This window comes from Thunnus albacares, chromosome 23, assembly GCF_914725855.1.
Source record: "Thunnus albacares chromosome 23, fThuAlb1.1, whole genome shotgun sequence".
In the NCBI taxonomy this organism is placed as follows: Eukaryota; Metazoa; Chordata; class Actinopteri; order Scombriformes; family Scombridae; genus Thunnus; species Thunnus albacares.
This window is the reverse complement of record NC_058128.1, coordinates 23,817,655-23,830,859: the sequence shown is the minus strand read 5'-3', so window position 1 is coordinate 23,830,859 and position 13,205 is coordinate 23,817,655. Positions and strand designations below refer to the sequence as shown.

The 13,205-nt window shown below is 40.1% G+C and overlaps 1 protein-coding gene across 6 annotated transcripts in view; it reads left to right on the top strand.

Moving 5' to 3' along the window:
* Positions 1-13,205, top strand: part of LOC122974730 (pleckstrin homology domain-containing family A member 5-like) — a 249,428-nt gene that overhangs the window by 156,781 nt on the left and 79,442 nt on the right. For all 6 annotated transcript variants that reach the window (XM_044342619.1, XM_044342618.1, XM_044342617.1 and 3 more), the window contains one exon: positions 7,288-7,371. In XM_044342619.1, the coding sequence (XP_044198554.1) occupies positions 7,288-7,371 (84 nt within the window). The remainder of the gene's footprint in view (positions 1-7,287; positions 7,372-13,205) is intronic.

Genomic DNA, 13,205 nt, shown 5'->3' with positions numbered 1-13,205 from the left:
GCGGCCATGCTAGTTAATCTGTGAGGCTGTCCCTAGGCAGAGTAACACCTTCAGCTAAATGCTGTCTCTACCAAATTTCATGACAAATGATCAAATTGTTGTTGAGACATTTCACTTAAAACCACAAATGTCAACCTGAGTTTGCATTAAATATTAAACATTTGAGGAGACACAGTGGGATGTAGAGAAGTCAAAACCAAACAGTGCATCAATTACAGGGATAGAGGGATAGACCAATACATTGACAGAGCCAATAAAATAGCAATAATAAGCTTACTGAAGATATATGAATCAGCTGTTAAGTGACTAGAAATTGCAGTACAGACATCTCAGATATTTTAAAGGTAATTGAGAAAGAGCGTCTCTATGACATAGTTCATCCACCAGAGAGCACTGATGAGTTTTTTTGTCATCTGTAAAATAACCCGCTGATAGTTGGTCCCAATACAAACCCAACAAATTTAAGGTATTCTTCTCAAATATTGAATAATTGACAAATGTCTTTGAAACTTAAAAATACTGGGAAAACTAGATAATTAGCAAATGTTTTTTTTTTACATTCTACTGAGTTTTTGGTTAATACCTTTAAAACATTTATCCATGAATGAGAAGTCTTCCACTTTTAGTCCACCGTAGGTGTTCTTCAGCACAAAATGACAGTTCTTCACATTTTGTCTTTGGGAAGAAAACACAGTTTGAGTTCAGCAAATAACCAGAGTGAGCAGCTTGTAACAGTGGGACATATTGACCATGCAGCGAAGCAGCAGGAGCCGAAAAACAAAACTTACCAAAGAATGCTGGGAGTTTGATTCTTTGGAGGCAGAGGGAGGAAAACAGCATCCTCCTCTTCTGTTTACTCAACCTGACAATTCATCACAAATCTGCAACTTGGAGGAATGTTGCTTGACGCATTGGCATCTTTCTATTTTTAACAGTACATTTCATTTTATAAAATCATAGTATAAAGAGTAGAGTATACATCTTACCTATACACAATGATTAAGAATGCTAATTTAGAAGCTTGTAAGAATTGATCTTGAGAGGGACAATAAAAGAAGAGGCAACAGTTCCCTCTGAAACTAAAGATTCTTCACCCTGCCTCACATTTAATCCTAAAACACAATTAAACACTGGTTAGCTAAATGGACAGAGCTTGAGGCAGCGGAGCAGTCAATCCCTCACTGACTGTGTAAGTCAATGTGACAGTGCTGTGTTTAAACCTTCCTGCCTTTCCACGCATAGCACTTCTTAACACCCTTCCTATCCTCCTCCCATCCCATTATTTTTCTGTCCTTACATCTGAATTGGAGGAGCTTGGCACCACACCAGGAAGCTGCTATGAACTGGAGCTCTCTTCTCTTTGTTTATTCCATTTATTTGTTGGTTTCTCTGTCTTGGCCTCACTAGTTTACAGTTTATTTCTCACCTCCTGCCTTTCTATCGCTTCATTTTCTCCTTTCCATTTTATTACCTTCATAACAACTTGATAGCTCGTGCTTTTAAAAGCTGCCTGATTTCTAGCTAGAGAATGGCTTCAGTTTCTTGCTCAGGGGGAAAATACTGGTTGGAGTAGTGAGTGAACCTAAGACCTTCTGTCAGCAGTAGAATCACGCTGGGATGTTGTAGGTCAGGATGTGTTCAGGACTGTGGAATAAAGGAAAATATGCATCTTGATTCCTTATATACACACACAGCTTGCTGCTACAAACCATTCAAGAGTTTGCATTCTTTGCATCATGTTCAAGGTAGGCATGGACCCAGACAGGGATGCTTGTTGTCACCTTTCTACTTTGTGATATTCATGGTCAGAATATTGAGGTGCCTGAAAAGTATATGGTTTGGTGACATTACAGTCCAGTAACCCCAAGAAATTCATATTGGACAATTCCACAGCTCACAATTTACATTTAATTCCAATGTTTAGTTCCAATGCAGGAGGTAGTGTGACCTTCATGTAGTGAGGCAGAAAGTAGTGGTGGTGATGGTGGTTGGTTGTGAAGCGTGTACAACTTCCATAGGGGTTCTTGTACTGTCATAGATAGTACAAGTTAAAGATCCCCCAAAGACAAACAAAAATACTCTACTAAATAATAAGTGTGTCCTTGAGCAAGACACTATACCCCAATTGTTCCTGATGGGCCGACCAGTGCCTTACCATTGCAGCTCCACCACCATTGGGTTGCTGAGTGTGTGAATGAATGAATGAGAGGAAAAATGTCAAGCGCTTTGCCCACTAAGGTAGAAAAGCACTATGTATAAATGTGCGTAAGTTGCGTACTTGACCATGATTGGCTCCAAGCTAGTTGTGATGTCACAAAATTCTTAGGTGACACTTCTGCACATACATCATTCTGCACAGAGAAGCTCAAACATCACAGTGAAGGAACAATAAGCAAAACATATTTAGGAGTGGAGGAGAATTCAATTTAACCATGATAGTAACCACACTGTAGTTTCCATGCACATATATTGTTAAAAGCATGTTGAGAATTTATGAACATTGGCATGAAACAATCTGGGGTTTTGCAGGATTGTCTAATATCCTCTTTCTTGTCTGGTGAAAGGTTTGACCAACTCATCCTGTCTCTTGCTCATACTGGAGACTGTCCTCCCAAGAAAAACAACACAGAAGGTCGCATGTCAAAGACTTGTAGTTAGTATTGAGTGACCGATGCCATCTAGTGGCTGTAATAATGACCTGGCGAAATGGTGCAGTTCAGATGGCGTATATATAAGTTGACAAATTGCCTCATCCGGAGGTGGCGATTTGGTGGCGATGTGCCAACAGTGGACTCTGCCACCGGAGACCACTGTTCATTTCCTGTTTCCAACCACAAGTGTCACATTTCCAACCATGAGTCAGGACAGATTTTTAAAAACCATAACTATCCCTAAACCTGTGGATATTATTATTGCCATGATGACGAAGGTGGCCTAACTTTAGAAAAGTAATAACTTTAACCCACACCACATGTTTCTCTAACCTTAACAAAGTGATCATTGTAACCCAAACCATGATCTTTCCCTGAACCTAACCAGACCTTAACCACAGCATCGTCACATCATAAGACCTCATTATTTTTGAACAGTGATTGGTTTTGGAAAGCAGACAGATGATGTCATCCTTCCTCCAATGTGTCGTGCTGGAGTGCACACGGTGACTCACATAATCTTTTCTGTCTCAGCGGAGCTGCATCAAGCCGTGCAGGGGAGCAGCCAAGATGTGTCTGAAGTTAAAATTGGATAAGGCAAATATCATATAGAGTCCAGTTGCTGGATGTGTAGCTGTGATTTGTCTCACTGCTCATCTGAAACTGAGTGTAATGATGCTCCTGGTTTGAAATGCTGCTTTAAGTTGGAGCTGAAAGCAATTGTGCTGGTTTATTCACAACTTGTCATTTTTTTATGATGTGCTGCTCCTTCTGTGCTGTGTTATAGGAGGCAGATGTGTTTCTTCTCTCTCGACTTTTTCTTTCTTTCTTTCTAGTCTAGTGACAGTATCACAAGATGTGACTGGTGCTGTCCTTTATTGTTCTGAGTGTGCGCATTTCTCCTTACATGACAAATAAGACAGAGAAAATAGTCTGGAGTGATCATTTCTAGCCTTTATATGTACAAACATACATGCACATATCTTTCTGTGTGTGTGTGTGTGTGTGTGTGCGTGTGTGTGTTTGCCCTCGGCGGCTGGCCTTTGCAGTCCTCTGGCCTGGCTCTCCTCCAGCTGCAGGGGACTAGAGTAGCAGAGTAATCCCAGTTGTGGTACTGCACGGCTGGCTAGATTAGACCCAGGAGGAGCCCCCTCTACCCTTCCCTCCCTCACTCACTCCCTCCAGCTCCCACACATCTGGTGTCCCCAGATGTGAGTGTGAAAACAGTGTATGCATGCAGCCTGCGTCTGCTGCCAACACATGCTGACCCCCCCAGAGAGCACAGAGTTTATTTAAAGATGCTCGCTGAAGGTGTCAGAGCCGGGGGGTAAAAAATCAGTCTGCTCACTTTTTATTTAGGCTGATATGAATATTTATGATATAATGTTTAGTGTGTGTCATGGTAGAGAATATCAAACTGATGTGAGTTTTATTTTTAGTCAGATGGGGTATTTTAAGGGGGAAGTCATAAAATCCTGTTTCACTTAAAATGCAATTTGCATGGATGGTGATTGACGCAAGTATTTAAAGGGCTGGTTCAAGCAAATTCTAAAATAAAACACTTGCAGACACATGCAGATGGTATCAGCTGTGTTCTGCTAAAGTTTTGAGATATTATCTATAAGATTTCTGTTAATGCAACAGAGGCAAATTTCCTTACAAATTTCATTTTGTGGTTCTCACAGCATTCAACAGATACATTTCAAAAATCAACAGCATCATGCCTTTCATGCAACAACACCCAAGTTACTCTGTAGAGGCTGCACTGTGTTTTTGCTGCTGTCATTTTTGTGTGTGTGTGATTTTAAGACACTGTGAGCACCACAAATGAATTTAGTAATTTGGTTGAATCAACCCTCTAGTGGCTTTGTTGTGAGTTTTCATTGCTGAGTGTGACTTTCTTCACTGGGCATGAAAGTTTATAGATGATTTTTTTTTTTTTTTAATATCTGTATCAAACTTCTTAACATTGATTGAAATGAACAAACACACTGTCTGGCTTCTGCTGGTATATTTATTTATTCATGACATTTCAGTCCACTTAACTTTCATCAGGTGTACTGTCTGGACATCACAACAGTTCCTTATGCCAGCTAAATGATCCAATCAGACGACCACCGAAATGAGATACTTTACCCACAGAAGCATCTATGTTCATAAGGAACTATCATGATGCTTATTCATATACCTGAAGAAAGTCAATGTCATAAGTAAATAAATATACCAGCAGTAAGAGAGAATTTTTGTTTAATTTTATTCAAATTGGGTTTTTCTCTGACACACCTGTCATATATTAAGGTTTGCAAAATTTTCATTTTCTGTGATAACATTCAGTTCATTTGTGGCTGTATCAAGAGAACTGGATGCCGACTCTCAGTGTAATTTGAGAACATTTTTCAGACTTCTTCTGGCTCGTGTATTTTTGCATCCATAGAGAATTAGACTCCTTTTCTGGCTGAGCCAACTGACTTCCTGATCACTCCCCACACACACACACACACACACACACACTTTACTCATACAGCTCTCTGAGACTTTTCCATTTTCACTGGATCAAACTCTGATAATATAAAGTGATGTTTCAGGAGGTTTATGACATTGAAAATTGTATTTATTGTTTTACAGCTGTTCCTTGTGTCTCTCCAGGAGGGTGTGTGTGCCTCCTATTGGTTAATCTGAACAAGCTGCTGCTGAAACATGTCAATGTGAAATGTGTTAAGCCATCCAACAGTGAAATTAAGTCATTTTCCTGTGACGGCCATCATTTTTATACTTAATTGTGGGAATAATTACATCAGTAGGAGTGTGTAAAAGAAGAGATTTTTTTACCATTTCAGTCCAGGAAGTTTTGTGGGCTGCACTGCTGCTTTGTGTGTATGAGTGTTTGCAATTTTGTTGATTTTCTCCCTTTTTCAATGTCAGAGAACAGCAGGTTGTTCTTGGAGGTTTCTCAGTACTGGTTCTGTCTCATTAATGACAATGAAGGTTGTGAAAATGATTTAAGAATTGGTGTGTGTGTGTGTGTGTGTGTGTGTGTGTGTGTGTGTGTGTGTGTGTGTGTGTGTGTGTTTCTGTCTGTCTGTCTCAAACAATACTACTAACTTCTTTATCAATGCCATGGTGCTATCAGGGTCAATAACAGAACTCTCTTGTTCGGTGAGAAGGAGGAGAAAGAGTCAGCAGTTTTTTGTGATGATGCAGAGAGAAACAGCAGAGGAGGACAGAAGGGAGAAAAGAGAGAAACAGTGAAGGAAAGACTGAAGTATAAAGGTGTAGAAAGAAAGACAAAAAAGAGGAGAGGAAAAGATAGAAGTAAAGTAAAAGTGGGAGGAAGTGATGCTGCAAAATAGAGAAAGGAAGAGACGATACAAAGGAAATGAGAGCAGAAGGAGAGAGTGGGAAAGAGACATTGAAATAATAAGAGACAGGAGAGAGAGAGAGAGTGAAGGAGGGAAACAGGAAGCATAAACAACAAGGGAAAGATGTTCTGAGATAGAAAGAGGAGAAAAAAAGAGTCATCATTGAAGTGATAGAGGTATAGCATAGAGAGTCTGGAGTGTACAGCTGGAATAATTACACAAACTACAACTCAAGGTCCACTTACTAGCTTTTTCCTGGAGCTCTCAATCACATCTCATGGTCTTCAGCAGTAGTTCACATGGTGATAGCTCAGTTGTCATCACGTGAACTAAGTATGGTAACTCAGTCACATGATAACAGGTGGTGATGATGTGATAATAACTGTCATGTGATTAAAAGTTGATCTTGAGTGAAGATTTTTCATCAAATGAACTTTAACCATCAATTCATTTTTTATTTTACATAATAATTTATTGTATTATGCTTAGGATTTATTAATATTTATTAATGTCTCATTTAAATTCAAATTTAATTAATTTATATGATGTTTTTCATCTATTAATGAAATAGATTATAATTAAAGAGTTTTTCCACTGGCACATTCCAGACTCCATATTAGGAAGAAAGAAGAAGAAACAAGCTGAGAGAGGCGTAGAGAGATGATGAAAGAATGCAAGAAAGAGCATGATGACGGAAGAAAGACAAAAGACAGAAGGAAAAAATAAAAAAGGGATACAGGAAGTGCCAGGGAGAGAGAGAGAGCAAGAGAGAGAGAGAGAGGTTCTCTATTCTCTGCTGCTGTAGTTGCTCTCTCACTCTCCTGTCTGCTGAGGACTGGACTGGATGCAGTTTTTTTTTTGGAAGAAGGATTTTCATTTTTTGTGTATCATACACCTTTACTTTCTTCACCTCTGAAAGGACTGGCATGTCATCTGTAACTACTTGAATTTTTCAGCCTTTTCAAACCAAACAGGACATTATGCTGAAGTTTAGCGTCAGGTGTGTGTGTGTGTATGAGTGTGTTTGGAGCTGCTGCTTGTTTAATGTGTTTCTACAAGACACAGATTTACATTTGATTGGGTGAAGGTTTCGTGATGCAGAGGTGCTACTTTAACGACTGACAGTCAAGTCTTGTGTTTTATTTTGAAATGAATGTGTCGTCTTGTCTTGAACTTTATGTTTCAAGTGTTTTATCAGTGATAATTCTCTAATTCTCCTTTTTTTTTTTGTTTTTTCTCTCCTTTCTGTCTGTCTCTCACTCTATCTCTCCCTCCAGTCACAATGAGCGAAAGGTGACCTGTAAGCACCCGGTGTCAGGCGTCCCCTCCCAAGACAACTGCATCTTTGTCGTAAATGAACAGTAAGTCTCTCTGCACTGTGACACACCCGCACAGCGCTGTATGGTTCACAGAGATTTCTGCACTGATTTGAAAAGGTCAGACCTTCTAAAGACCTACATATATATATAGATCCATTCATCACATGTTGCAGCTGTACCGGGCAGCTGTGACAGCGTGTGAACGTACTCTACGAGAGTCAATCTGGAGGGAGGAACAGAAGACAATACAGCTTCATTTTGCATAAGAGTGTTTAACAGTGCTGGTGTACAGTAATGACTCACTGCATCATCTGTAGGCTAAATGTTAAAGCTCTGACTGTTCCATGACTGTTCCTTCTACATGTGATAAGCAGAGACAGTGCGTCGGGTCTCCGTGCAGCTGCGAGGCCTCTATAACAGAGCAAAATAATCACAGTAGAGTCTGTTCTTAATCCCGCCTCCTGAGCCCGTCCTCTCTGTCAGCCTGTGTTTTTTGTCCGAGGTTCCTGGCGGCGGCGCTTGAATGGAAAGCGGAGGATTGCGGTTGTGTTGAACCTCCACTAAACTTCGGATAATCATTTCAGTTTGGCTGATCTACGCTACGGCTGTATACAGGCCAACAGCTCTGAGTCTGTTTCTTTGTCTGTTTGGCATCATCTAGCTCCTCATGCTGAATACAGAAGTGTCTGTCTGACTGACTGACTGATCCAAGCTCAGGACATAATGGAGCAGTGGTGTCCAATTTGCCCACTTGCTTATGGAGAAATTTGCTAAATTAAGATTCATACTGTAGCTGTAACTTTTTTTAATGCTTTTTCCCATATAGTTGGGTAAGGTTACAGGACACATGACACAAAAACTCAAGACAAGATGCATCAACATCTCTGTCCAAAATAACACGACAAACAAAAGCAGCTAGCACCCAACCACCGCTTATACCCAAACCCCCTGACTGCAAAGCCAAAAAGGGAAAAAGCAAACAAACACAACAACAAAATAAATCAAATAGACCCAACAACAACAAAAAAAAACAAGCTAAAAAACAAACAAACTGTAGCTGCAAAGCTTACAGTATCATCTATTTTTACACACATATTTAGATATACAGTACATAGCATATGTCTACTGTTACAGAGAATACAGGATCCTCAGTTCAATCACCCAGAGGGAAAAACAGCACATTAAAGAAACTGTTCCCCCGTCCCCCTCCTCCCAACTCCAAATGTGTTTACCCAAGAAAGATTAGAGTACTGTAACTTTAACTTCATGTATTTCATATAACATATTGTTAGAAGCAATACGATCTTTTTCAATTCCAGGCAGAGATAAATCTGTAAAGTATTGGCTAATTGCAAGACAAAGTGTTGTTTACAACAGCGCAACACGTCAACCAAAATGATGTTGCCTTTTAAAATAATTCTGAGGTCTCAAGGGATCAGGAGTAGATATGTGGGCCAACCTGGAACCTGAAGCCATGTGGATTCTGTTTCACCTAGACTAAATCCACACATCTCTCTGAGTCTGATCCAGAATTAAACTCAACTCAGTGTGTTTTTCACATCATTAACATTGGACCCATGAATATCTGGTTGCTGCTGTCACTGATGTCAAAGTGACTCATAACACCTGAATTTCACAACTTAACACATTGCATTGTTTTTCACATGTTCAGATTAAGAAGAAAATGAATCAATGGGTAAATGATGCAATGATAAAGTAGAAGTTGTTCAACCAATAAGAACAGGATCAATCAGGGCTTAATTAAAGCTGATAGTAAGTCTTGTCTTGGACTGAACTGAACTGTAGTTTTTGCTTGTTGTTTATAAAGTATAACTATGGTGTATTTTTCCTCACCAAGCTAAATTGTGAGATCTGGTAACACAGCAACATCACTATAAGGAAGTCAGACAGCAGTCAGACCATCAGACAGGTTGGATAGGAACCTCCAGTTTAGTCGAACTTATTCTTAGGAGAAAAACATAGGCAAACAGTAAAATCATGACCCAAACTATCCATTATAAAGCATCGCAGTTTGACCTTTGACCAACTGACATTTCACTTGCACTCACTTTCAGTTTGACCTTTAAATAAAGTGGGTTAGTTCATCTGGATAAACTGCCGGCTTGTTAGATGGCAAATGTACAAATTGTTCAGCTGTGTGGCACTCTGGCTGTGCTGCTGCCACATTTATGATATAGTTTAGAGTTGTTGTGCCAACATTTTTTTGTGTTTTACGAGCATAAATAAATGTTTGCGGTTAATTTAGATCTGGTTTTGCAGAAGCTTTCTGGCTGTTCTTGAATATGACAAACATTTGTTGCCTCTAAGTTTCATTTGAAAGGTTAATACAACCGATCTTACAGCACTACTGCTAACCTGTGTTTTTGTTCATTTTGTTAGACGATGTCATGTTCATTAAATAATCATTTAATCTGCAGCTCATCAGCTTGGTAGTGACTGCTGGTTGATTTGAAGTATCCATAAGCTGCAGTCAAATTTCTGATTCAATTCAGTATCAGACAACGGAAACAGAAAAATATGCAAATGAGTACAACTACATCCTGAATTCTTCTTCTATAAAACACAGCGTATGTGATCTCTCTAGTTTTACTGCACATGTGTTGAGACAAAGTCAGTAACAAATGAATTGCAGAAGTTCAGCCAACTGTCAATATATACATTCACAAGTGGATTTCACGCTTAGACCTGGCACATAAAGATAGCAGAGCGGGGGAAAAGAGTTGTGTGTGTGTGTGAGAAACAGACCCGGATCGTCTCAGGCAGCCACAGCAGAGCGGGAACACAACACACAGCCGGATGCTGTGGACATTGGCCCTGATCTAACTGATTGTGTCACTCTCCTCTGTTGCAGCAACGTTGCTGTGTTCCCAGATACCGACTCTTAGTTTGATGAGAATTATTTGAGCATTACTGATACGAACCATGGCCAAAAACTACAAAAATAAGACGCTGAATGTCTGTCAGCTGTCATATCTCTGTAAAAGAAATACTTCTGTGTTTCCCTTCTGGGCCCTGTTCTGGATGCAGCTGCAGACATGCTGGACTGTTTGATACTGCTGTCAAGTTGTTTGACTGTGTGCAGAATTTGGCACTGCTGCAGTCCACTGTCAGACTGCAAATCCTTCTTGGGTCTTCTTGCTTTGAAGAGTCTCAGTCTGAATGTGTGTTTGACTCACTGAGGGTCTGTCAGTCTGTGAATGCCACCAGTGATTAGACCGTTTCTTTGCATCTCTTTGTCTGCCCCCATCCATCTTTATCTGTTTTTTTCAATCAACTGCTGTCTGTCTCTTAAATCCATCATTCTTTCTCTTTGCCTCCTCTGTCTGTATCTGTGAGGCTCTGCATGTTTGTTTTTTACAGCAGACATGTTACAGTCTCACAAACTGAAAAATAAAATCTCTTTGAATGTTTTGCCTCGCTCGCTCTCTGCTGTCGGAATGACTGACTGCTGGATGCTCCCCACCCATCAACTCTCAAATGGGATCCATTCTGCTGGACGACGCAAACAGTTTTTTATGAAGAGACTACCCTCTACTCCCCGAGAGACGAAATCGAAAACAACAAAAAAGTCAGGATGACGTGGCTGAAATGAAATTTAGGACCGGAGCTTCTGAGGAAGACAAACAAACCGCAGCAATTACACGCTCCACCTCCAAAAGAGTCGTCAGGATGGTATTTCAATCCATCCTCATCTTCAAACTGTGCAGTGGAGATAACGACCACCCCCACCGCACACATGCACGCACGCACGCGCACACACACACACACACACACTTACTTCCACACGCTGTTTTACCGTTAACAAGTTCAGCGGGGCTGCACTTTCTATAGCAGCAGCTCTCTCTCTCTCTTTTTCTTTCTCACACACTCTCCATTGCTTTCACACACACCCCAGTCATCTCCCATCCCAATTATCTCCTCTGTCACATTGCTCCTGTTAAGAAGTGCTGAGGTGCCTGTGTGTGTATGCGTGTGTGTATATGTGTGAGTTATGTAAATGAGGAGAGCATGGTTTGTATTTTTATACTTGTTGAGTAGAGTGGAGGTGAGAAAGTCATGGGGAATTGAAAGGTGTTTAAGTGCGGCGGTGCTGCTAATGAGAGTTTCACCTTGCGCCGCCCTGACTGGCATGAAAATGACGAGTGAAAGCACAATATCTTTGCTTTTAAAGTTCGGGCTAAGTAACTTGAGGGCATGATGGACGGACATAGACTTACAAACACACAAAGCTTGGTGTGGCTTGGTGTGATGGCTGCAATGTTTACTACAGCCCGCAAAACAGGATTTTGCTAGAGCCTTACCTTGATGTAGGGCCGATGTCACTATTCTTATGTACCAGAAGAGTCTGTACCAAAGGTTGTGTAGGTAACATCATGTTGCATGACTATTGCAGACATGAATGTTTTGAGGGATTTTGGATTTGAGCATTAATTTCACTGAAAGTTGCTCACCAGTTGCATATGCCAAAGCATATGCACATTAAAAGAGTACTCCACTGATTGAGCTTTACATTCTTATTGTCAAAAACCATTGTAACATTGTCAGACTCACAATGGAAAGTTGTTTTTTTAAAAAAAAAAAAAAGATTAAAATCGATACAGCACAACTAGAGATAGTCTTTTTTATTCCACACATTCTTCTTCCTTGTCAAAACCTGGCAACTACATTACCTACAATACTCGACCACTGACAGCTTGGTCGGATATTCAGGTGTGTTATGCTAGTAGTGACTAATGTAGCCTGGCGCTGCTAGCCTCCAGCAGACACGAGGAGCTACAAAGGTCTGGTGACCTCACCTCCTCCTGACTCCACATCCCCACATTCTTTTACTTTTCAAACTTGTAGTCTTCAGCCCCAACCTACACTGACTCAAGTATCATCAGTTGAGGCAGTTTATCAAATTTTTGCTCTCTTAATTGACAATGGCTGAACTTTTTCAATTTGCCTCCAGAGTTTACTGTGCTATAATTGCAATAACAAAAACAAAATAAAAAGATACAGGAGCTTATTTTACTGGTACTGGTACTCTCCACAGTCCAGTATACAATTAACAGCAAAAATACATGAATTGCAACTGTAATCCGTAATCTGAAGCTTGACACAATCAGATGTAATCAGAACAGACCAACTAATCAGCCATGTCGGTTGAAGTCTAAAGACACAATAAGGACACTGGTGCTTCTGGTGCTACACTTACAGTGGCACCCATTCATCTGACCTGGACCACGGACAAAGAAACTCAATGGCATTTATTACTTGAATAAGGTGGTTTGCTTTCTGGAATACAGCTACTTGTGCACTGTATTCAGCGATATTCAGTAATCCCCTCTAGCTTCCTTCAAGCAGAAGAAAGCTTTAGAGCTTCCTGAAACTCAATGGACCAGAACTACCTTGGCACTGACAGTGCTGTAAATACTGTATAGACTGTTAATGTTCAGCTGTCAATGTCACCAACAGATGGACTGTTGTATTTTTACTTTCTTTAACTGTCATCAGTGTAGTAGTCATGAGGAGTATTACTCAGCCTGTATAACAGTTGTATAATGTCTTCTGTGGTTGTTGTGCTGAGATTTAAAAAATCTCTCTTTAAGAAAATACTGTTTTATCAGAAAGCCTGTGTTATAAACTGGAGTCATGAAGATAAAAAGACTATACGAGTATTTATCAGGATGAAAAGATGCACACTACTGATTCAAGTTCTGGATATCTTCTGGGTTTTTAATTTGTACAATGTAAATTGTTGGAGCATGGAAAACCTCTCATACACTTTATGATTTGTTTTTGTGTTAAACAAACGCTGTATAACGTTTTTTTTCATTATTTTCACCTCTAAATTTTACGTAAATTCTTATGTG